The following is a 26551-nucleotide window of genomic DNA, read 5'->3' as shown; positions in this document are numbered from 1 at the left end:
GATCGAGCCAGATTGATAATCCGGGTGCCACATGCATTGCAAAAAAAAGATTAGTGATAGGAAGTGGACTTAATAGGTGACATGTCCACTTGGGAGAAAGCTGGTGGGGGATTGTTTTTCTTTTTAAAAAGGGATTTGACAGGTTTTAACCAGCTGTGCAGAGAGCCAGGTGTTGCAGATATCCACTTGCCCGGTGTTTTCTTGCGCAAAGTTGAAAATATGACTGTTGGTACCCCACTAAATAATCTCTAATTGAAATGTAAGTGCAATTATCAATGGAAACCGGTTTGAAATTACACGCACCCAGCTGTAGTGTGTCTGTCAGTCATTCGTGTAGCGGTAGTGTGCTTGGTTTGACAATGGCTATGGCCAGAGTAGGCAGAGGGGCAAGGAGTTTCACAACAGTCGCTCAGAGATACAGGAAACATCCATGTTCCTCTTCCCTACCACTTGACTCAGGATCCACCCATCAAAGCTTCTGCTTTAAAGTGACTCAGTGGCCACTTGCAGTCTCGTAGTTCTGTTTCCATTTAACTTGTGTCCTTTCAACGAAGTCAACCAGTCACCAGGTCACTGGATAAGTTCTAGTCATTGCTCATTGTCTGTTCTGTTGAGGCACAATTACATTGCCACAGTCATCTCTTCCTTTTAATGCCTTCAAATATCACACTTGTCCTTATTCATCCCCTGGCCATGTATTCTGTATCTTAAGTTATGCTTACTGCTTCATATCTGAAGTCATCATACCCAGCAGCGTTCTGCTTTTATATTGTATTTTCTACATGATAGACATGATTAGACTGCTCTCATTAGCCAAATGAATCAGACATATGTACACGTACATCTGCATGAAAACGAGGTCGGAGGTTCTCTCCCTCTTACCCTTGAGGCAGTGTCTCACATCTGTAACGCTGTCCTAGTCAGACACCAATTACCTCTGGCGATGACTGAAAATGGAACCAGAAAAATCATGCATAAAATCTCATTCTGCTGAGCTGACATGGATCCATGAAATTATCGACACAGACAAGCGCTCAAGTGTCCACCAGGAGAGATCATACTGCCCCGCTCATTGATAGAGTATTGTAATATACATTTTTTTTATTACTGAAGAGTATCTATGAAAAAGAATGCTACCGTCTTTAGGAAAAACGGCGGTTGGATCTACAGGCTTGCCTGCCTCCCCCTTCTGCCGCAGCCCAGTCTTGTAGTTCACTGCTGTCAATGACCACATTATGAATGGGCTTGGACTTGGAAAATATGCCCTGTGGTCATGAAGCATTGGTTAGGCCAGGGCCGGGCGAATGAAATGCCACATTGAACACTGCCTCAAATGCTCTCTCTGTCTTCGGCAACATGACGAAGGAAACTGGAAGGAAATTAAATAGCTTAATGTTTTCTTTCCTCAAATATATTATTACTTGAGAACATAGACTGTTCATTTGGCCTCTTTCACAATTCATACCTAAGTGGTTGAGATGGTGCATTTACAGCCAGGAAATGTTGTTCTTCTGAGTCATGTCCTGAAGAAATAGGCCACATGCACTTGATCAAGTGACCATCTCCTCTTTTTTTGTTTCCCTCTTTAAACTCTCTACATAAAATGATTTAAGTGATTTCAAATGGCAACTTTTGGCCTAGACAAGAACAAATGCATACTTTTACATCTTATCTCTCTGTGGAAAAGGCTTTGTTTTTTTAAACCCGTTTTTAGTTCTCGGTCTCGCTCATCTCACTTCCCGGTCCATCCATCTCCCTCTCTTCTCTCCACTTTCTAAGGTGTGCACCGTGATATCAGGTAATCTGCAGTCAGCTAGCATCCTGCGGTTCTCTCACACGTTTGACATGAGGTAGAACATGGAAGCTCTGGCAGCATTTCAAATGGCGCCACTAGACCAGTGTGCCACTGGGGGTATAGTTTTTTTACTGGATACTGATATTCATCCACAGACCAGTTTGGATTTTGACTTTACCTTCTATAACTTTATTTTAATGTTTTGGTTTGTTATATACCCTAATTGAGTAATGAAACGCCAAACATTATGGCAATTGTCTGTTTTTAGCACCAGTACGAGACTGATAACAGCTGAACTTGCTAGCACAGCCAGATACTTTAGCACAGATTTGGAAGCAGAAGAAATGCCCCTAGAAATCGGAACACTACCCATTTGAATCCATTGGAAATTCATTGCTACAGAGGAGAATAATTATTTGGAAAGGTGACTTTTTTTGACGGAAGAGGCATACAAAGACAAAATAAATGTGGCACAGTGTGTAAGTGATAACAAATGAGTGAACAACGAAGTAATACAAGGGAAAATAATCTTTGCAGTTCTAGAGTTTTATTCCTATGAAAAGTTCTACAAATATGACTTTTTTCAATGTCAGTTGTACCTGTCCATATCAGCCCAGTCCTCCATCCCTGCCACAGTTAATACCTCAGGGAACGATTGAGCAAAATTATAAATGGATTACTTGATGTAACATGTCAAGCACAAAAGTGGATAGCATCCACTGTTCATTTTTGTCTGTATGGCTCACGTGCTAATGGTTCCAAAACTGATTTACGTAATTGTTTAAGCCCACATAAATGGCTGTTTTTATGTAACTACTCTAAAGTACCAGCATTGAGAGCGTCCCAAAAGAAGATTCAACATAAATGACCTGGGGATTATTTTATTTCACTTAGGCAAAAGTACTTGTTGTAACATATTTGCATTTACTTTATTTAACAATGTTACTTTCCAGTTTTTTTTTTTGGCCAGTGTTTCCCCAATCCCTGTCCTCGAGTACCCCAACAGTATACACTTTTATTGTAGCCTAGGACAAACACACTTGATTCAATTTACATTAACCATGCCTTCTGCGAATTGAAACTGATTTTTCCGGGGCTACAACAAAAATGTTTCTTGTTGGGGGTAGTCGAGGACTTGAGTTGGGAAACACGGGGTTAGGTTATATGGGGATGTTTTTAACGGCTGTTAAACCTTTGCATTTAATCCCTAGTCACTATGTTGGCTACATTTGTCAGAAAACCGGAGTCATGTCCTGAAAGTAAATAAATGCCATATTGAGAGGCTTAAAGGGATACTTTGGGATTTTTGCAATTATCTACTTCCTGAGAGTCAGATGGTCTCATGTATACAATGTTTGTCTCTGCATCCAGTATGAGGGAAGTTCGTTATCGGAATGACTGGAAGTCGGGGCGGCAGGGTAGCCTAGTGGTTAGAGCGTTGGACTAGTAACTGGAAGGTTGCAAGTTCAAACCCCCGAGCTGACAAGGTACACATCTGTCATTCTGCCCCTGAACAGGCAGTTAACCCACTGTTCCTACAGTCATTGAAAATGAGAATTTGATCTTAACTGACTTGCCTAGTTAAATAAAGGTAAAATAAATACAATAAAATATTGTATCTACTAGCATGCTAGTTAGACATTGCACTAATACTAGTTAGCAACTTCCTTCAAACTGCACGCAGACTTAAAAAGGGTATCCACAAGTTCATCTGACTGGAGAAGAAAATAAAGGGCTTCATTGCCAAAATCCTTAAGTATCCCTTTAAGAATTTCAGTGTATAGAAATATTGTTTAACCTTTATTTAACTAGGCAAGTCAGTTAAGAACAAATTCTTATTTACAATGACGGCCATTACCATTCCAGTATTTTACTTGCTATATTGTATTTACTTTGCCATCTTGGCCTTTTTTGCCTTTACCTCCCTTCTCACCTCATTTGCTCACATTGTATATAGACTTGTTTATACTGCATTATTGACTGTATGTTTGTTTTTACTCCATGTGTAACTCTGTGTCGTTTTATCTGTCGAACTGCTTTGCTTTATCTTGGCCAGGTCGCAATTGTAAATGAGAACTTGTTCTCAACTTGCCTACCTGGTTAAATAAAGGTAAAATAAAATAAAATAAATAAACGGCCTACCCCGGCCAAACCCTAATCCGAATGACGTTAGGCCAATTGTGCGCAGCGCTATATAAATGTTAGCGCTATTTGTTTCGACTCATAGAATATGCAGCTGGGAGTGAAATTTAATGATGTAGAACCTGGCCCATGCCTTCCTATTTGATCACAGTTCACACTGACTGGAACCTGCTCCAGAGTGCTCAGAACTTCCGACTGGGGCGAAGGTTCACCTTCCAACAGGATAACTACCCTAAGCACACATCCAAGACAACGCAGGAGTGGCTTCGTGACAATCTCAATGTCCTTGAATGGCCCAGCCAGAGCCCGGACATGAACCCGATTGAACATCTCTGGAGAGACCTGAAAATAGCAGTGCAGCGACAATCCCCATCCAATCTGAGAAAGGCTCTGCAGAGAAGAATGGGAGAAACTCTCCAAATACAGGTGTACCAAGCTTGTAGCGTCATACCCAAGGAGTCTCGAGGCTGTAATCGCTGCCAAAGGTGCTTCAACTAAGTATTGAGTAAAGGGTCTGAACACGTATGTAAATGTGATAATGCATTTAAAAAAAATATATATATACAGTTGAAGTCGAATGTTTAATACACCGTAGCCAAATACACTTAAACTCAGTTTTTCGCAATTCCTGACATTTAATCCTAGTAAAAAAAAAAAAACTGTTTTAGGTAAATTAGGATCACCACTTTCTTTTAAGAATGTGGAATGTCAGATTAATTAGTAGAGAATTATACATTTTTAGCTTTTATTTCTTTCATCACATTCCCAGTGGGTCAGAAGTTTACATGCACTCAATTAGTATTTGGTAGCATTGCCTTAAAATTGTTGAACTTTTCTAAAAACATGTTTTTTCTTTGTCATGGGGTATTGTGTGTAGATTTGATGAGAAATAATTTAATACATTTTAGAATAAGGCTGTAACATAACACAATGTGGAAAAAGTAAAATGGTCTTGCACTACTTATCCTCCACCAACACTCTAAAAGTAGACGCAGGACCTGACATGTCTCGGCTGTGCTGCATCAGCCATTCCCGTGTTGCTTATTGTGACTAAGGTGTGTGAGTCGTGTAGCCCAGTGAATCCCAAACTGGGGCTGACAGGAGGGGCACGGGGCTACACACATCCTGTCTCAGGGCTCATCTCACAGAAATTTTGACAGATGTCGGTTGGATGAAGTGCCTAGCTTCCCCCTAATAACAAGGCGTGGCCATCCACCTCAAAGTCTAGGTCTTGTGCTAGGACATGTGCAACCTTAAAGAAGGGATGGGTGTTTTTATCTTTTCTCATTGACTTCACACTCTTCATCACCTGTGGCCATGTTTCAGAAAAGCATTACTTTACCAACCTGTTCTGTCCTGCACTGTTCTTCTACCACAACAGTTTTAGACACACCCAAACTATGGCCTCCCCTTTTCCAGCGCCAAACCTTTATGGTCTCCACTCAACTCCTCCCCCTCTTGGAACAGGGGACCGACAGGCTCCCATTTTACTCAGCCTGTTGTGTTGTGGGGCTATTTGTCAGAAAAACCACCCGTTGGCAAGCTCTGTATCCCATACTTTGGCTTTCCATCTGTTGTGCAGACACAGTCGTATTACTTAGAGATCGGTAATAAACATGGCTAATTAGTTTAGTTACTTCAGATGCTTTCATGTACATTCTGGGGGGCTTTACTTGAAAATGTGCTCATTCCTTTCCCAGCACAGCCCCAAAGAAGTGTGCTGTATTGTCTTTGTCGGCCAACTTGCACTACACGAGTAAGTATGCCACATGCCCAGCCGAATGGATTGATAGCATTCTCCTCCTGGAGGTCATCAGACATAGGAATGTTTGAGAGGTTTTTCAAACGAGGCTTTAGGGAGAAAGGGAACAAACAAAGTAACAGGGGGGGAAAATGTGTTGGCGTGTAAGGATGTGAATCATCCATGTAAACCTGATGATTAAGAATTCCAAGGTCCACATTTGACATGAGTCATGCATTGAGAATCTCTGCATTATTAAAATGAACATTTTGGTGTTCAATGTTGAATTAAAGAATGCTGATGGTATTTTTTATTTTTTTTAACTTGGAAAGTCAATTAAGAATAAATTCTTATTTACAATGACGTACTACCAAAAGGCATCCTGCGGGGACAGGGTCCTGGGATGTAAAAAAAAAAACGATATAAATATAGGACAAAACACATCACAAGAAGAGACAACACTACATAAAGAGACCTAAGACAACACAGCATGGTAGCAACACAATATAATAACATGGTAGCAACACAACATTCTAGCAGCACAAAACATGGTACAAATATTATTGGGCACAGTCAATAGCACAAAGGTAGAGACAATGCATCACACAAAGCAAGCCACAACTGTCAGTAAGCGTGTCCATGATTGAGTCTTTGAATGAAGAGATTGAGAACTGTCAAGTTTGAGTGTTTTGTTGCCAGAAGGAGAACAGATTGTGTTGGATGGTACCATCGATCTTCACACTCTACAGGCCCATGCACCACTACACCAGAATTTAACTATAGGAAGAACGCCAAACATTAAATGGTGGAAATATCTGATAGCATAAGCTATGTGCTATGAGACACTGATATTACTGGCACTGTAGTACCTCACTCCTATTTTACAATGTGTTTTGATATAACATTCAATGAGTCCGCTACCTAGCGTAGTCAGTGTTCAGTTCACACCTTACTCCCAACCCACCAGTCTAGCCCTGCTCATCCTCAAACCCAAACCTGGTCTATTCAGCCATTCGGGTATTTTTAGGAGTCAAATTCAAATGTTTGTTTCTTAGTGGGTAATTTTGCCTTTTCGGTTCTGCGGTTTGAGCGCTCCCAGATTTTGGTTGAGCTGGGGGATGAGGACAAAAATTCCTATGATGAAGGTGCTATCAATTTTTTTGTTCTTAAATGAAATTGGTAGATGTTTTTATTTCTGACAATTTAATTTAACCATGTACGGTCTTTAATGCAGGGCCGACAGACAAGTTCCTTACCCTTTTCCCCGTTCTACTGCCTCTTCCTTTTTTGTGGTAATTAGTTGGTTGTAATTGTGGGTAGAGCAGACATTTCCATATGTCTGTGAGCTGCATGTGTGACAACTCCACCAGTCCTATTTATGATATAATTTACAATAATTATATCTTTAAAAATGTACCAGTTTTTTTATAAATGTTTTATGATGTGGTTTAACTGTTTACCTAGTGGGGAATACTGAAGGAAGCATTGAATGCGTTGGTCAGGAGGGTGGAGAGGTTTGGGCGTGAGGCTGTCATCCTGGGTCATATTTTTATAACATTCCCTTGTGTCATGCAGCCATTACTCTGGGTTACCCCGCTGTCTGAAACGCTCATCCAGGTGGTTGGTTTGTTTGACATAGCAACACTGTGTACTACAAATCCTCCCAATGTGACTATTGACTAAGGTTCTTTAGGTTCTTAAAAAAAATCATTAATCATTTATTGGTGTAGGGTGGAAGCTGTCATCGCGTAACAGGGAATTCCTGTACGTTTGCTTCATGTATAGATCCGTACCAAAAAAAACGTCCCTCTGAATTCAAATGTTAAGAACTTATTTCATGCGCATCAAATGTGAGGGTGAATTTCAAATGTTCACTGCTTGTATTGGAGTCGAATAGATGAAGTTCCTCTGCTGTGCCCTGGAATAGAACAAATACGTCTTCAATCAATTATTTCCAGAGTCTAATATGGCGCAAGAATGGATTATTAGGGCTGAAAAACATTCTTTTTTTCTCTTTTTTTTTTACATACAGATTGGCATAATTCGGTGCCATTTTACTACCCATAGCAGTTCCCTTCTGTTGAATGAACATGTCATTTAGAAAAATTAACAATCTCAGCAAATTCAACAATACAGTTAGTGCTAGGGAGTGTGCCAGTGGGTCGTTGACTGAGGTAGTGTGCCATGGCTTCTAGGCCTCCCTGGTAAGGGGATATTACTATAGTGATTCAACATCAAAGCAAGCCATAAGCATCTCCCCATTTGGTATTGTGCATTGTCTTGAGGGTGTTAATCATGTCCAAAGCATCATGTATATATGCAAGGAGTGACACCAGACTGTGTTTTAGAAAAAAATCTACAAAAGCAGAAATATTTTCAGTCAATGGAGCCAATGAAGGCCACAATAGGTCTCCCTGGTGGCTTTTCCAGTCATTTGTGGATTTTTGGTAAGGCATGAATGACGCTCCTGATTGGATTGTCCACTTTCATGAACTCATTTTTTTTGCGTCATGTCTCCACTTTCCGTAAAAGACTTCAACTTGCAGCAAATATCATCTATGCACAGCAGTGTAGGGTCACGTGACAATTTCTGATATAAAGTGGTCCCAGGATCTCATTCACAATTGTCCCCGGATCTCATTCACACAGTCACCACAGCTCCGCCCTTGTCAGCATTATAAAGTGGAACCATTTTTTTTTATTTTTATGTCCAATGCTTGCCTCTGTTTAGGGAGATTTATTGTTTCTTATTCAAAATCTGAGACATCTTTTTCCACTGATCTGTAATATGTTTCTAGGGAGGTATTTTTGTGTCTGGGTGGACAAAAAGTGGATTTAGCTCGAAGGGGTTTTCATTCGATGGGTAATGTCATTCTCTATTGTGTCACCCATAGTCTGAACACACTTCTTACTCATAGTTGACACATCCACATTTGGAGTCTTATCATTTATGGGACAAATTAACTCCCTAAATCTGAATGTACGAAAACATTTTTGAAACTCTATTGTGGTGTCAAAGTCATTACATGATGCAGTAGGGACGAAAGATAAACCCTTACTCAAGGCCAACTCCCATGTGGTGATGGGATGTGAAGAAAGGTTAATCACACTCAGGCATTCTGACTGTTTGTCCAATAGCGGCCTTGCTCTTCTGTTCTTCTTGCCCCTCAGACACTTCTTCAACGTCCACAGTGCTGCTGACCCCTGTTGGGCCATTGAGGGTATCTTCTTCCCCCTCACTTGGGATTGGAACCATTTCACTGTTTGACTGCTAGGTTTTATGGTTATGATTCATACTGTGGTAGTCTATAGGGACTATTTTTAATATTGTAGTGTACAAAGATAAGAAAGTTGCTACTGTGCAATTCGATTCAGGTAGGATGCAATTTTGTAACTATTTTTTGTATTTCTAATCATTTGTTTTATTATTGTAGGCATATTTATTAATCTGAACCAGTTTTTTCAGAATGCAAATCTTTTTTTTTTCAAATGGTAAAAATGAACAAGTGAAAAAAGAAATCACGCATCACAATATCAAACAATTACACCGATCAGAAATGGAACGGAGGCCAACATTTGAATAATAGATTTTTTATATACAGTGCCTTGCGAAAGTATTCGGCCCCCTTGAACTTTGCGACCTTTTGCCACATTTCAGGCTTCAAACATAAAGATATAAAACTATTTTTTTGTGAAGAATCAACAAGTGGGACACAATCATGAAGTGGAACGACATTTATTGGATATTTCAAACTTTTTAACAAATCAAAAACTGAAAAATTGGGTGTGCAAAATTATTCAGCCCCTTTACTTTCAGTGCAGCAAACTCTCTCCAGAAGTTCAGTGAGGATCTCTGAATGATCCAATGTTGACCTAAATGACTAATGATGATAAATACAATCCACCTGTGTGTAATCAAGTCTCCGTATAAATGCACCTGCACTGTGATAGTCTCAGAGGTCCGTTAAAAGCGCAGAGAGCATCACGAAGAACAAGGAACACACCAGGCAGGTCCGAGATACTGTTGTGAAGAAGTTTAAAGCCGGATTTGGATACAAAAAGATTTCCCAAGCTTTAAACATCCCAAGGAGCACTGTGCAAGCGATAATATTGAAATGGAAAGAGTATCAGACCACTGCAAATCTACCAAGACCTGGCTGTCCCTCTAAACTTTCAGCTCATACAAGGAGAAGACTGATCAGAGATGCAGCCAAGAGGCCCATGATCACTCTGGATGAACTGCAGAGATCTACAGCTGAGGTGGGAGACTCTGTCCATAGGACAACAATCAGTCGTATATTGCACAAATCTGGCCTTTATGGAAGAGTGGCAAGAAGAAAGCCATTTCTTAAAGATATCCATAAAAAGTGTTGTTTAAAGTTTGCCACAAGCCACCTGGGAGAGACGCCAAACATGTGGAAGAAGGTGCTCTGGTCAGATGAAACCAAAATTGAACTTTTTGACAACATTGCAAAATGTTATGTTTGGCGTAAAAGCAACACAGCTCATCACCCTGAACACACCATCCCCACTGTCAAACATGGTGGTGGCAGCATCATGGTTTGGGCCTGCTTTTCTTCAGCAGGGACAGGGAAGATTGAAAAATTGATGGGAAATTGATGGATGGAGCCAAATACAGGACCATTCTGGAAGAAAACCTGATGGAGTCTGCAAAAGACCTGAGACTGGGACGGAGATTTGTCTTCCAACAAGACAATGATCCAAAACATAAAGCAAAATCTACAATGGAATGGTTCAAAAATAAACATATCCAGGTGTTAGAATGGCCAAGTCAAAGTCCAGACCTGAATCCAATCGAGAATCTGTGGAAAGAACTGAAAACTGCTGTTCACAAATGCTCTCCATCCAACCTCACTGAGCTCGAGCTGTTTTGCAAGGAGGAATGGGAAAACATTTCAGTCTCTCGATGTGCAAAACTGATAGACATACCCCAAGCGACTTACAGCTGTAATCGCAGCAAAAGGTGGCGCTACAAAGTATTAACTTAAGGGGGCTGAATAATTTTGCACGCCCAATTTTTCAGTTTTTGATTTGTTAAAAAAGTTTGAAATATCCAATAAATGTCGTTCCACTTCATGATTGTGTCCCATGTTTGAAGCCTGAAATGTGGCAAAAGGTCGCAAAGTTCAAGGGGGCCGAATACTTTCGCAAGGCACTGTACATATTGCCTTCAGAAAGTTCACACCCCTTGACTTTAACCAAGTGTTGTTACAGACTGAATTGAAATTGTATAAAATTGAGTTTCACTACACACAATGCCCCATAATGTCGGTGTTATTGTTTTATTTTACAAAAAAATGAAACGCTGAAACGTTTTGAGTAAGTATTCAACCCCTTTGTTATGGCAAGCCTAAATAAGTTCAAGAGTAAAAAAATTGCTTAAGTTACAAGTTGCATGGACTGTGCAAAAAGTGTTAACATTCTATTTAAATTATTACCTCATCTCTATACCCCACATATACAATTATCTTCATTATATATATATTATCTGAGAAAACGGGACACAGTCTTCCAGCTGATGGTGAAACTTAAGTCGCAATGCATTATTTCCGCCTAATGCACCAATTAGTGTTGTTACTACCTATAACCAGAGAAAGTGAAATATTACTCAATTTAAGAAAACAGAAGCTGCTAATAACAAGTTTATCGAAACACTTTGCAGTGCAGGTTGTAGCGTGAGTGTCAGTAGGGAGCATTTAATGGCTTATAAAGGGTTTGAACAAAGTGTTGACAACTTCAGCATGAACTTACTCAAAACAACAGCAGCTCTTTGCTGTGACGTCTCTAGTCATGGTTTTTCCTGTGTGGTCGTGGCTTCATTTAACAGTCTATGGCTCAACTGTGCAGACACGGTTATCTGAGCCAGCAGTAGGCCTATAAGTGCACTTGGTTTTCTCTCTTGGCCTGCCAGGTAGGTGTAGTTTTACCTTCAGACTCATGAAATGGTTCAAAATGGGAATGCTTTGCCTTCCAGGCGCTAGGACTAAAATAATAGGAATGCAAGGCTTTATCAAAGACAGTTCAGTATGAAGATGGTCACCAGTTTTAGCCTACTGTTCTAGAGTTTTCCCTGTTAACACTAGCAATGTCTCGCGTTCTTGTGGCAATTGTAACAGGCAATATTAGCCACTTTCAATGCAACCTAAGAAAACAAACTTTAACAGATTTGTTTGTATGCAGAACGCATCGGAGTAGGATTCTATTGCATTGACACGCACTAGTCATTCTGTACTCTACACAGATCAGTGCGGCATAAACAATCAGAGCTTCAGTAGGCCTATATGCAAATACACTGCTCAAAAAATAAAGGGAACACTAAAATAACACATCCTAGATCTGAATGAATGAAATATTTTTATTAAATACTTTTTTCTTTACATAGTTGAATGTGCGGACAACAAAATCATACAAATGATCAATTGAAATCAAATTGATCAACCCATGGGGGTCTGGATTTGGAGTCGCACTCAAAAGTGGAAAACCACACTACAGGCTGATCCAACTTTGATGTAATGTCCTTAAAACAAGTCAAAATGAGGCTTAGTAGTGTGTGTGGCCTCCACGTGCCTGTATGACCTCCCTACAACGCCTGGCATGCTCCTGATGAGGTGGTGGATGGTCTCCTGAGGGATCTCCTCCCAGACCTGGACTAAAGCATCCGCCAAGTCCTGGACAGTCTGTGGTGCAACGTGGCGTTGGTGGATGGAGCGAGACATGATTGATGTCCCAGATGTGCTCAATTGGATTCAGGTCTGCGGAACGGGCGGGCCAGTCCATAGCATCAATGCCTTCCTCTTGCAGGAACTGCTGACACACTCCAGCCACATGAGGTCTAGCATTGTCTTGCATTAGGAGGAACCCAGGGCCTACCGCACCAGCATATGGTCTCACAAGGGGTCTGAGGATCTCATCTCGGTACCTAATGGCAGTCAGGCTACCTCTGCCGAGCACATGGAGGGCTGTGCGGCCCCCCAAAGAAATGCCACACCATGACTGACCCACCGCCAAACCGGTCATGCTGGAGGATGTTGCAGGCAGCAGAACGTTCTCCACTGCACCTCCAGACTGTCACGTCTGTCACGTGCTCAGTGTGAACCTGCTTTCATCTGTGAAGAGCACAGGGCGAATTTGGCAATCTTGGTGTTCTCTGACAAATGCCAAACGTCCTGCACGGTGTTGGGCTGTAAGCACAACCCCCACCTGTGGACGTCGGGCCCTCATACCACCCTCATGGAGTCTGTTTCTGACCGTTTGAGCAGACACATGCGCATTTGTGGCCTGCTGGAGGTCATTTTGCAGGGCTCTGGCGGTGCTCCTCCTTGCACAAAGGCGGAGGTAGCGGTCCTGCTGCTGGGTTGTTGCCCTCCTACGGCCTCCTCCACGTCTCCTGATGTACTGGCCTGTCTCCTGGTAGCGCCTCCATGCTCTGGACACTATGCTGACAGACACAGCAAACCTTCTTGCCACAGCTCACATTGATGTTCCATCCTGGATGAGCTGCACTACCTGAGCCACTTGTGTGGGTTGTAGACTCCGTCTCATGCTACCACTAGAGTGAAAGCAACGCCAGCATTCAAAAGTGACCAAAACACCAGCCAGGAAGCATAGGAACTGAGAAGTGGTCTGTAGTCACCACCTTCAGAACCACTCCTTTATTGAGGGTGTCTTGCTAATTGCCTATAATTTCCACCTGTTGTCTATTCCATTTCCATTTAGTGAGATATTAGCCCAGTTATAGATCATTTGTAGTCAGCAATAAGGGAGTGATTGCTCCCTACAAGATCACAAAACATTTTTAGACATCTTTGAAAAGCGAGGCAGTTTTTTATTTTTTATTCTTAAATGGGCAGTGTTGTATTTTGAGAGAGGCTTGAATAATAGGCGGAGGGTAGCATCATTTGTATGGTTCTCTGTAAAAATGGTATGGGAATAATGCATTTTATTTTGTAAAGTGGACTCTTGTGTCAAACAACCATATTTTCAGTCACCATGTCAGAAGGACAATTGGATTAACAGGTTGGTGTCAAGCCCTGCATGTTTTTTTTGTTTTTTTTCTCATGGAATGTACTCCTACATTGAACACCACACATGACAACAGCCATTTCCATGTTAAAATATTATTGGATGCATTTTCTCTGTTTTTGATAGTAGGCCTACATTATGATGAAATAGCCACAGTAGCCTACATGGCCACTGTTAAAACAAACAAAAAAGCAGGTACAACAGAATTTCCACAACGTTCAAGTTTGCGCTCAGCAGACCTGACATTTGCTCAGTGGCCTCAAAAAACTTGAGGGAACGTTTGTCATCGGGTCTAACCGTCGTCTCACGCCGATCTGCACATGTGCAGGCCGTCAAATCAAAGGCACTCTTGGATATAAAGTTGTTTGTGACAAAAATAAAAACGTTTCACTTTCACAAGTTTTGAGTAATAACATGCTCAATACTTAATACATTTGCTCGATTCTAGTTTTTGCCTTTAGATTTCGAGAAAATGTACACCTAAGGAAGAATTTCTCTTCTCTCATTGACTTCTCAAACTCTGACCTGGTCTGTTTCACAAATGTTCCCGGAAGTCTCGCAATGTTGCGTCTCTGGGATAGAAACTCAGGCTTATCGTTGGGGTTTTGGCAGAAATGTTTGGTGATCGACTAGGAATTCCTCGGAGATCGACGAGTTTATCGCGATCGACCGGTTGGTCAACACTGTGCTACAGTCTCATGTCCAAACCGATGATGCGGCAGGCACCAGAAAATGTAGCCAAAGTTTGAGACTTAATTACATAAATGTAGGCTAAAAGCCAGTTATATTTGACAAATAAGACTACAAAGTCAAATCCAGCTGTGCGGTGCCCACCGAAGCCTCCCTCTAAGACGAGCTTAAGGAGACCACCATCGTCCCAGTGCCCAAGAAATACAAGGTGACATGCCCAAATGACTATCGCCCCATCGTGCTCACCTCGGTCATCATGAAGTGCCTTGAGAGGATCGTCATGGCCCACATTAAGACCATTCCCATTTGCTTTCCGCTCCAACAGTTCCACAGAAGATGTAATTTCCATCGCTATTCACACAGCTGTAATCCATATGGCCATGAGGAACACCTATGTGAGACTGCTGTTCATGAATTATAGTTCAGCTTTCAACAACATTGTTCCCTCCAAGCTCGACACCAAGCTCAGAGCCCTGGGTCTGGACACCACCCTCTGCAACTGAATCCTGGACTTTATGAAGGGCAGACAACGGGCTGTGTGGATTGGCAGCAACACCTCCACACTGACTCTTAACACAGGATTCCCCAAGGGGTGGGTCCTCAGTCCTCTGCTGCCATCAGACTGCTAAACACTTGAACTCGACTGACCACCTCCTCTGATTCTTCGCACCTTAGTGCACATGCACTCACTCATGCACGCTGTGCTCCTAAAGACAGTGATTCATGTGGCCTTCGCTTGCTATATAAAGCCAGAAGATGGGCATCGAGACATTCAGTTATTGTTCAATTGAAAGTTAGAATAGGCAAAACGACTTAAGCGCTGAGCGTGATATGATCGTTGGTGCCATGTGCACTGGTTCGAGTATCTCAGAAATGGCCGCCCTCCTGGGCTTTTCACTCATGGTAGTGTCTAGGGTTTTGAAGGTGTGGTGTGATTATCAGACGATTATACTGCAGGCCTATGATATCTTCATGTGAGTCATGACTGCAGTACAATTCCATGTGACCACTGAGTCACGGTAATCTCTTAAGCACTCTGGACTTGTTGGTAGTACCCAACTAGCTAACGACTCAGGGCTCTATTGTCCCACTAACCACTTTGGCATCAATACAAATGCAATTGAAAATCACATCTAACACTTGTCATCAAAACAGTATCATGCTTTTAAAACTCACCTCACTGTGATTGACTGTAGCCAAATATATTTCAACTCTGTTTTTCACAATTCCTGACATTTAATCCTAGTAAAAATTCCCTGTTTTTGGTCAGTTAGGATCACCACTTTATTTTAAGAATGTGAAACGTCAGAATAATATTAGAGAATTATTTATTTCAGCTTTTATTTCTTTCCTCACATTCCCAGTGGGTCAGAAGTTTACATACACTCAATTAGTATTTGGTAGCATTGCCTTTAAATTGTTTAACTTTGGTCAAACGGTTCGGGTAGCCTTCCACAAGCTTTTGCCACAACTTTGGAAGTATGCTTGGGGTCATTGTCCTTTTGGAAAACCCATATGCGACCAAGCTTTAACTCCTGACTGATGTCTTGAGATGTTGCTTCAATATGTCCATATAATTTCCCTTCCTCATGATGCCAACTATTTTGTGAAGTGCACCAATCCCTCCTGCAGTTAAGCACCTTCACAACATGCTTCCACCCCCGTGCTTCACGTTTGGGATGGTGTTCTTTGGCTTGCAAGCATCCCCCTATATTTCCTCCAAACATAATGATGGTCAGTTCTATTTTTGTTTGTTTCAGACCAGAGGACATTTCTCCAAAAAGTACCATATTTGTCTCCATGTGCAATCTGTTTTTTTTATGGCAGTTTTGGAATAGTGGCTTCTTCCTTGCTGAGATGCCTTTCAGGTTATGTCGTTAGCGGACTCATTTTACTGTGGATATACAGTCGTGGCCAAAAGTTTTGAGAATGAAATTAATTTTAACAAGGTTTGTATGATGGCAATTTGCATATACTCCAGAATGTTATGAAGAGTGATCAGATGAATTGCAATTAATTGCAAAGTCCCTCTTTGCCTTGCAAATAAACTGGATCCCCCAAAAAAACATTTCCACTGCATTTCAGCCCTGCCACAAATGGACCAGCTGAAATGTCAGTGATTCGTCAACACAGATGTGAGTGTTGACGAGGACAAGGCTGGAGATCACTCTGTCATGCTGATTGAGTTCGAATAACATACTGGATGCTTCAAAAGGAGGGTGGTGCTTGGAATCATTGTTCTTCCTCTGTCAACCATGGTTATCTGCAAGGAAACACGTGCCGTCATCATTGCTTTGCACAAAAAGGGCTTCACAGGCAAGGATATTGCTGGCAGTAAGATTACACCTAAATCAACCATTTATCAGATCATTAAGAACTTCAAGGAGAGCGGTTCAATTGTTGTGAAGAAGGCTTCAGGGTGCCCAAGAAAGTCCAGCAAGCGCCAGGACCGTCTCCTAAAGTTGATTCAGGTGCGGAATTGGGGCAACATCAGTACAGAGCTTGCTCAGGAATGGCAGCAGGCAGGTGTGAGTGCATCTGCACGCACAGTGAGGCAAACGATTTTGAAGGATGGCCTTGTGTCAAGAAGAGCAGCAAAGAAGCCACTTCTCTCCAGGAAAAACATCAGGAACAGACTGATATTCTGCAAAAGGTACAGGGATTGGACTGCTGAGGACTGGGGTAAAGTCATTTTCTCTGAATCCCCTTTCCGTTTTTTTGGGGGGGGCATCCGGAAAAAAGCTTGCCCAGAGAAGACGAGGTGAGTGCTACCATCAGTCCTGTGTCATGCCAACAGTAAAGCATCCTGAGACCATCCATGTTGTGGGGTTGCTTCTCAACCAAGGGAGTGGGCTCACTCATAATTTTGCCTAAGAACACAGCCATGAATAACGAATGGTACCAACACATCCTCCGAGAGCAATTTCTCCCAAACATCCAGGAACAGTTTGGTGACGAACAATGCATTTCCCAGCATGATGGCGCACCTTGCCTTAAGGCAAAAGTGATAACTAAGTGGCTCGGAACAAAACATATATATTTTAGGTCCATGGCCAGGAAACTCCGGACCTTAATCCTATTGAGAGCTTGTGGTCAATCCTCAAGAGGTGGGTGGACCCACGGTGTTTATTATTGCTGTACTATTGTTTGTACAGATGAATGTGGTACCTTCAGGTTTTTGAGAGCAACAATTTAGCTTATGTGAACTTCAATTTAGCTTATGTTAACTTCTGACCCACTGGAATTGTGATACAGTGAAATAATCATTCTGTAAACAATTGTTGGAAAAAGTACTTGTCATGCACAAAGTAGATGTCCTAACCTACTTGCCAAAACGATAGTTTGTTAACAAGACATTTGTGGAGTGCTTGAAAAGCGAGTTTCAATGACTCCAACCTAAGTGTATGTAAACGGTGTGTATCAAATGTATTTATATAGCCCTTCGTACATCAGCTGATATCTCTAAGTGCTGTACAGAAACCCAGCCTAAAACCCCAAACAGCAAGCAATGCAGGTGTAGAAACACGGTGCCTAGGAAAAACTCCATAGAAAGGCCAAAACCTAGGAAGAAACCAGAAGAGGAACCAGGTTATGAGGGGTGGCCAGTCCTCTTCTGGCTGTGCCAGGTGGAGGTTATAACAGAACATGGCCAAGATTTTCAAATGTTCATAAATGACCAGTATGGTCAAATAATAATCACAGTTGTTATCGATGGTGCAGCAAGTCAGCACCTCAGGAGTAAATGTCAGTTGGCTTTTCATAGCCGATCATTAGGAGTATCTCTACCGCTCCTGCTGTCTCTAGAGAGTTGAAAACAGCAGTTCTGGGACAGGTAGCACGTCCGGTGAACAGGTCAGGGTTCCATAGCCACAGGCAGAACAGTTGAAACTGGAGCAGCAGCACGGCCAGGTGGACTGGGGACAGCAAGGAGTCATGTCAGGTAGTCCTGAGGCATGGTCCTAGGGCTCAGGTCCTCCGAGAGAAAGAGAGAATTAGAGAGAGCATACTTACATTCACACAGGACACCGGATAAGTACTCCAGATAAAACAAACTGACCCTAGCCCCTGACACACAAACCTTATTTAGTGCTTTATCCTGGTAGCCAGAAAGTAAAGCATTGCAGTAGTCTAACCTAGAAGTAACAAAAGCATTGATACATTTTTCAACATAATTTTTGGACAGAACGTTTCTCATTTTTGCAATGTTATGTAGATGGAAAAAAGCTGTCCTTGAAACAGTCTTGATATGTTTGTCAAAAGAGAGATTAGGGTCCAGAGTAATGCCGAGGTCCTTCAGTTTTATTTGAGACGACTGTACAACCATCAAGATTAATTGTCAGATTCAACAGAAGATCTCTTTGTTTCTTGGGACCTAGAACAAGCATCTCTGTTTTGTCCGAGTTTAACCTTATGTCTGAAACACAGGCTTCTAGTGAGGGCAATTTTGGGCTTTACCGTGTTTAATTTAAATGTACAGCTGTGTGTCTTTCGCATAGCAGTGAAAGTTAGCATTATGTTTTCGAATTACATATAAAAATATATATTACCGTAAATAGCCTACCGCCTATTACTCATGGTTAAACATCCATAGGCGATGCTGTTGGTTCATTAATTTTGCAGGGCGGCTTACAGAGTTGGGCAACAATCATAGTGATTTTTGATTTTGAATAGCCTAGTAATGGCATTTTTTGTAGTTTCATAATTAATAGGCTAACACATTACCTTTAACTACCACTGTGTTTCCATCGCCTCGCTCGCCTTCATTCCTTTCTCAAGCAAGCAGGGAGTGGGGCTGTGAACAGTTTAATGAAATATATTTTGTTTTGAAAACATGTTACTATCGATGTTCCCGAACAGATTTCACTTGGTTTACCAAATGAAGCACTGGGTAGCAGCAGGAACAGGGTTGGAGAGCCCATGGCAAACAGAGTTTGGGTGGAATATCACCTGTTGTTCAGCGGGGGGATGCATGCTCCTCAAACCTTTGGTTGATGGGTGGAGTGAAATAACCACAGTAGCCTACTGGGCATGATGGAAAACGAACCAGCGGGAAAGCGGCCTCCGTTCACTATTCGAGTGCATACGGATTACATATTTTTCCCCTGCCTTTAAATTAAGAATAGTTTGATGGGTGAAAATATGATCACTTGATTGAGAGAACAGCTTGTGCAGCCTGAGGCAAGGAACAGAGCGCACCTTTTGCATTAGCGCTACTCTATCATACTGTCTGATGTAACAAATATCTCACAAGATTATAGTTCATGTGCACCCATTGTAACCTTAGCAACGCTCTCCCATCTCCCTTGTTGTGAAAGTTGCCATGGGGAAACTGAGGGTCTGTGTGGTCATAATAATCTGTACCCCTCTAATACTGGTGGCCAGTTGAGGCTGTGTATAGGGCTACTAGGTTGGCTTACTGAGCCAGTGAGAGGCCCAGGTGATCCAGCATTAGCAGGGATTGGGATAACTGGGACACATTCATACAGCTGATAATCTCAACACTGTTCTCAGCAGGAGACGCACGGTCCAGCCCAGAGGTTAGGGTGGGGAGAAGAGAGAGGAATATCACTAGGGATTGTGGAGGAACCTTTGCTGGGTCCTTCTTTCCCTCTTGTTTTCCTCGATCACTGAAAGGAGTATTATCTTCCCTTTCAGCACAGCAAACTGGGCCATCTCATACGAAGTGCTCTGTATTCAGTGACAGAATGCTACAATGGCCTATTTATTATTGAGGCTCGGGGCCGACAGGACGAGGGCTTTGCAGTTTAGGGCTGGGCTGGAGAATCCACACTGGGCCCTGTGTGATGGGAGTGACTCAGTTTCTCTCTCGCCCTATAGTGTGCATTTGGATTGTATTCAGACCTTTTTCACATTTTGTTGCGTTACAACCTTATTCTAAAATTGATTCAATTACATTTTTTCTGCATTCTACACAAAATACCCCATAATGACAAGGCAAAACAGTTTTTTTGACTTATTATTTAACCTTATTTACATAAATATTCAGACCCTTTGCTATGAGATTAAATTTAACTCGGGTGCATCCTGTTTCCATTGATCATCCTTGATGTTGCTTCAACTTGATTGGAGTCCATCTGTGGTAAGTTCAATTGATTTGACACCTGTCTATATAAGGTCCCACAGTTGACCGTGCATGTCAGAGCAAAAGGCACATAAAGGTCACTCGGATCATGAGAAACACGTTTCTCTGTTCTGATGAAACTATGATTGAACTCTTTGGCCTAGATGCCAAGCGGCACATCTGGAAGAAACCAGTCACTGCTCATTACCTAGCCAATATCATCCCTGCGGTGAAGCGTGGTGGCAGCTTCATGCTGTGGGGAAGTTTTTCAGGGACTGGGAGACTAGTCAGGATCGAGGGAAAGATGAACGGGGTAAAGTACAGAGATCATTGATGAATACCTGATCCAGAGCACTCAGAACAGCATCATGCAGCCAGAGCGGAAATGTATCCAGTGCTGCGTTGACATGTTTGATATGCCATATTACCCAATGCATTTTCAAGTACGTCAGTCGCCCCATCGGTGGCTCCAATTGTCCTTGCTTCTAATCGAGGGTGAAATCGACTTGGGGGGTTTTCACATCTTGGCTGTCTTCCAGACTTATCTAGCCTGCAACAGTTGGTTTAGCGGGACCAATGTTAGTTGCAGGTTCCTTTTTGTCTGTTTTCTTCAATGGAAATGTTAGTCGATAATGTCCAGAAAGTCTGGTATGCTTGATATGACACAAGCAATAGTAGTGAACGTCTCACACTCAGTAATGCCTCTTTTCTCTGTTATAGTTTTGGCAAGCCGTAACCAGAGTACTGTGGTTGTCCTAATAAGCTCATATGGTTGATAGAGCTAATATCTGAGGTCTTTAACCTCCTAATGAGTAGTCCAGATGGAGACCTGATGCTGCTTTTGCTGTTCCTGCTGTGATGTAAACAGGCAACAGGACCAAGTGTTGCTTGCTTCCATCATACAACTGGACACATCCTAATGAACTTGGGAAAACATATGACGTCTGAAAAATTTGCAGTGTGACAATTTATATCTCTGCAGTGGTTTTAAAGATCTCATTTTCTGTCCCAGAGGGCAGAGTCACTATGTGCATCCCATATAGCACCCTATTCCCTACAGTGTAGTGAATAGGGTGCCATTTGGGGAATAGTCATTGTGGTGTTAATGTTGTAGAATGGAAAGGCCTCCATCTGTCTGGGCTCTCTGTCTTTCCCCCCCATATGTCTGACTGTGGATTTGTACAGTGTAGACATCACGGTCTCACTGGGCCTGCCTGGGATTGGGCTAGGAATATTAAGTGGATAAATGAGTGCAATCAAAAGCAGATGTTGGTTTCTCGACAAGGTCATCACCCCCCCGGCGGATGCTGGAGACCATGGCAACAGCAGGAGTGTGTGTTCAAAACCAGTCGGAGGCTTCATACCAACCTCGAAAGCCTTCGGGAAGGGGTCGGGGTGGAAGAGTTAGCTGCACTGGTCTGCTGTCAAATCTGAATTCAATACAGCAATAAGTAAGTCTGCTGTGTGACAGACCTGCTGTGGAATCCCTATCGACGTGGTGCAACGAACTCACTGGCAGTTTGTGCAAATCTTTCTGAATGAACGAAAACAACCCCATTAAAATATACTGGGCAGGGACGCCACCCACCTGCTTGGGAGCCAGGCCCAGCCAATCTGAATGAGTTTTTTCCCCCACAAAAGGACTTTATTACAAACACACATATTCTTCAGATTCGTCAGCTGTCCTGATGGCTGGTCTGACGATCCCGCAGGTAAAGCCGGATGTGGAGGTCCTGCGCTTGAGAAGTTGTGATGCTGGTTGGCTGTACTGCAGAATTCTCTAGAAAAATATTGTCTAAAAAACACTTGCTCAAAGATTTTTTTTACACTTCTGTCTATGTACATTACTGTATACTTGCAATATTACTTTACCAGGAAAGGGGGGGAAAGCTGGAGGACGTCCAACTTTTTTGGCTTCATCAGGCTTGTAATATGGCATTGTTGTCAAGGTTTGGAAATTGACAGGTTTGTTCTGTTTTGTTCCATTGTTTTCCAGGGGCGACAAAAGAGATTGGCTCGGCCTTGACGAGAATGTGCATGAGGCACAGAAGCATCGAGTCAAAACTGAAGCTCTTCACCACGTAAGTGATGGAACTATAAATCATGGTTTCTGGAAGACATTAATGTAGTATTAGTCTTAAGTCAAAACCCCCATTGTTTCCTTTTTTTTTGGTTATGGCATATTATTACTGCCGTCCGTCTTTAACATTTCAGACTATTTGAAAACGTGACATGAAGCATTCCTTGACATTAATATATCAGATGGTTGCTGTTCTGATACTCAATGTATTTCTGTCACACACTGAAAAGTGAGCGATATCGACTCAGACCTGCCATCACCTGCAAGTGATTGGTTTCTGGCATGGCCTTAGTGTTCAATATTTCCAGCTGTATGTGTGTTCCTGTGTGCTGAACTCAGTCAGTATCGGACATTCCTCCAAAAACCACAGAGAGCTCTCACCTCGGATGATGACCCTGGCTGACTTGGCAAGTGGATGACGGTCGGCTCGCCTCACGCTGCTCTCCAACCCTGAACACAATTCCTGCCTACTTTAGCCCCAGCAAATCCAATTGGGCCCTGCTTTAGGGTCTTCTGTTGCTCTGTGTGCTAATGAGACAGACAAATTAACATTTTGTCAAGCTTTAAAACAGCACTGTGGACCGGTTGTACTACAGCCAGTGCTCTCTAAGCCTTAGGACACGGCTGTAATGGGACTCCGGTTGTGGATGGATGAGTAGGAGATTGGATTGTTGCTCTCTGGTACCATTTGCACACTACTAAACCAAGCCGGGCCAAGCTGTACTTCACTGTCCTGGTTACACATTAACCATAGTTGCTAGAACCATGTGAAATGAAAATATCAGAGCCAGTACTGTTCGGGTCGTCATGATAGTGGGAAAAGGATATAGCCCAGGCTGTACTTTACCGGTCTTCGGTGGAAATCCCGGTAGTCTCTCATTTCTTATTTCTCCCTCCATTATTTCCATCACTCCTGGCCTCTGACATTGCTGTAGTGTCTTTCTTCAATTGCATTATGCAATGTCAAGTCATTGACTGCCCAGCTTCAGTTGGAATTAACCCAGAGAAGGGCTCAACTCTGAATAGGCCATTAGACAAAGTAGAGGGAAGGTGAACTAACAGACACCCGCTAAACCTATCAGCTTCATTAATAAGATCTCTTAACTTTATCACTTTGGTCTAGTTTTTCCCCCAGACACCGTGTGTGTGGGAAGAGGTTAGGTGAAATTGGTTCAAAGTGCTATCTCATGTCATCAATTCATAGATACTCATTGTGTGCTAACCTGTCACGGCTGAACAGCTCTGGCTATGCCGGGTATGTGACGAGAGGAGTTCACAGCATACCTGAGAGTATGCTCAGTTTAATTGCTTTGATTCCCAAGCTATAGTGTGTAGATTTGATGACTTGATTTATCTATTGTAGGACCGCCTATCAATTACAATTAATTAGCTACATGGATCAATCATAGCCCTAAAAAAAACCTCCCCTATTTGTTTCCATTGATAATTCTGAATTTGGTGAAGTTGAATCTTATCAACCATTCTGGTGAAACCTCCAGGTGAACCACTGGGTGTGTGATTGTAATTTAACAGCTGGTTTATTGGGTTCCACTGCAGGGCACTAACAGATACCCTGATCAATCCCCTGGAGCTGAAGATTGAGGAGTGGAAGAAGGTGGCCAGTCAGTTGGACAAGGACCATGCCAAAGGTAGGAGACGGTACATACACACATTTTTTTAACCAGGTAGGCTAGTTGATAGCAAGTTCTCATTTACAACTGCGACCTGGCCAAGAACAAAGCATAGCAGTGTGAACAGACAACACAGAGTTACACATGGAGTAAACAATAAACAAGTCGATAACACAGTAGAAAAAAGTCTATATACATTGTGTGCAAAAGACATGAGGGGGTAGGCAATAAATAGGCCATAGGAGCAAATAATTACAATTTAGCAGATTAACACTGGAGTGATACATGATCAGATGATCATGTGCAAGTAGAGATACTGGTGTGCAAAAGAGCAGAAATGTAAATAAATAAAAACAATATGAGGATGAGGTAGGTAAATTGGGTGGGCTATTTACAGATGGACTATGTACAGCTGCAGCGATCGGTTAGTTGCTCAGATAGCAGATATTTAAAGTTGGTGAGGGAAATAAAAGTCCCCAACTTTGGCGATTTTTGCAATTCGTTTCAGTCACAGGCAGCAGAGAACTGGAAGGAAAGGCGACCAAATGAGGTGTTGGCTTTAGGGATGATCAGTGAGATACACCTGCTGGAGCGCGTGCTATGGGTGGGTGTTGCCATGAGAACTGAGATAAGGTGGAGCTTTACCTAGCATAGACTTGTAGATGACTTGGAGCCAGTGGGTCTGGCGACGAATATGTAGCGAGGGCCAGCCGACTAGAGCATACAGGTCGCAGTGGTGGGTGGTATAAGGTGCTTTAGTAACAAAACGGATGGCACTGTGATAAACTGCATCTAGTTTGCTGAGTAGAGTATTGGAAGCTATTTTGTAGATGACATCGCCGAAGTCTAGGATCGGTAGGATAGTCAGTTTTACTAGGGTAAGTTTGGCGGCGTGAGTGAAGGAGGCTTTGTTGCGAAATAGAAAGCCGATTCTAGATTTGATTTTGGATTGGAGATGTTTGATATGAGTTTGGAAGGAGAGTTTACAGTCTAGCCAGACACCTAGGTACTTATAGATGTCCACATATTCTAGGTCGGAACCATTCAGGGTGGTGATGCTAGTCGGGCGTGCGGGTGCAGGCAGCGAACGGTTGAAAAGCATGCATTTGGTTTTACTAGCGTTTAAGAGCAGTTGGAGGCCACGGAAGGAGTGTTGTATGGCATTGAAGTTCGTTTGGAGGTTAGGTAGCACAGTGTCCAAGGAAGGGCCTGAAGTATACAAAATTATATCGTCTGCGTAGAGGTATATCAGAGAATCGCCCGCAGCAAGAGCAACATCATTGATATATACAGAGAAAAGAGTCGGCCCGAGAATTGAACCCTATGGTATCCCCATAGACTGCCAGAGGACCGGAGAAAACATGCCCTCCGATTTGACACACTGAACTCTGTCTGCAAAGTAGTTGGTGAAACAGGCAAGGCAGTCATTAGAAAAACCGAGGCTGCTGATAAGAATATGTTGATTGACAGTCGAAAGCCTTGGCCAGGTCGATGAAGACGGCTACACAGTACTGTCTTTTATCGATGGCGGTTATGATATCGTGTGGCTGAATGAAAGCAGGTCCCTGCAGCAATGTTCCAGCATCTAGTGGAATCCCAGAAGAGTGGATGTTGTTATAACCGCAAAGGAGGGACCAACTCCATGTTTAGGCCCAGCATTTTGGAATGAGATGTTCGAGGAGCAAATGTCCACATACTTTGTCATGTAGTGTACATCTGAGATGTCTAAATGATTTAACTGGCACTTGATGCATCTTCTCATGTCAACCCAATGCAGAATACAAGAAGGCCCGAGCAGACATCAAGAAAAAATCCTCAGACACAATCAAGCTACAGAAGAAAGTTAAGAAAGGTAAGGGCATCTGTTTTTAACTTTCTAAGTTCTGTGTGATGTGACACTCTGCCAAGGGCATTTTCTTATCTAGGCCAGTGTGTAGGTTTGGGGGAAGGCTTGGACTACACCTGAATGGAGAGTGTGATGCATAGCAACGAGCAGCGAAACATTTATTACAGAGGGTCAGGTTACCTCACCACAGCTGGTATTGTGAAAGGAGACAATGATGTGGTTTCTCCATGCCTGCGGTTGTTACGGGGCCCCTCCTTCGCCAAACCATCTCACCACACCTACCATTTTCCTCTTCCATAAATGGTATTGTTTCAGCCAGGTTGGGTTTGTGTTTAGCTCTAGCTCAGGACTTTTTTCTTAGTCTCCCTACGAGGATGTAAAGGTGTAGACATTATTCCCAATGTGATATTATATGACAATAACAACAGTCTTACATCATTATTTAGCCTAAAGATTAAACACGATAGTACACATGCCAATTATGACATTTAAATGCTAGGC

General features: G+C 42.5%; 1 protein-coding gene across 2 annotated transcripts in view; it reads left to right on the top strand.

The window, feature by feature from the left end:
* The window catches only part of LOC109890640 (protein MTSS 1-like), a 127221-nt gene that overhangs the window by 51252 nt on the left and 49418 nt on the right, over window positions 1–26551 (top strand). For both annotated transcript variants that reach the window (XM_031827318.1, XM_031827308.1), the window contains exons 5-7: window positions 22490–22574; window positions 24131–24222; window positions 25982–26056. In XM_031827318.1, the coding sequence (XP_031683178.1) occupies window positions 22490–22574; window positions 24131–24222; window positions 25982–26056 (252 nt within the window). The remainder of the gene's footprint in view (window positions 1–22489; window positions 22575–24130; window positions 24223–25981; window positions 26057–26551) is intronic.

Source organism: Oncorhynchus kisutch, linkage group LG1 (assembly GCF_002021735.2).
Source record: "Oncorhynchus kisutch isolate 150728-3 linkage group LG1, Okis_V2, whole genome shotgun sequence".
NCBI lineage: Eukaryota > Metazoa > Chordata > Actinopteri > Salmoniformes > Salmonidae > Oncorhynchus > Oncorhynchus kisutch.
The sequence above is the reverse complement of the archived record's forward strand: the minus strand, read 5'-3'. Positions and strand labels throughout refer to the sequence as shown.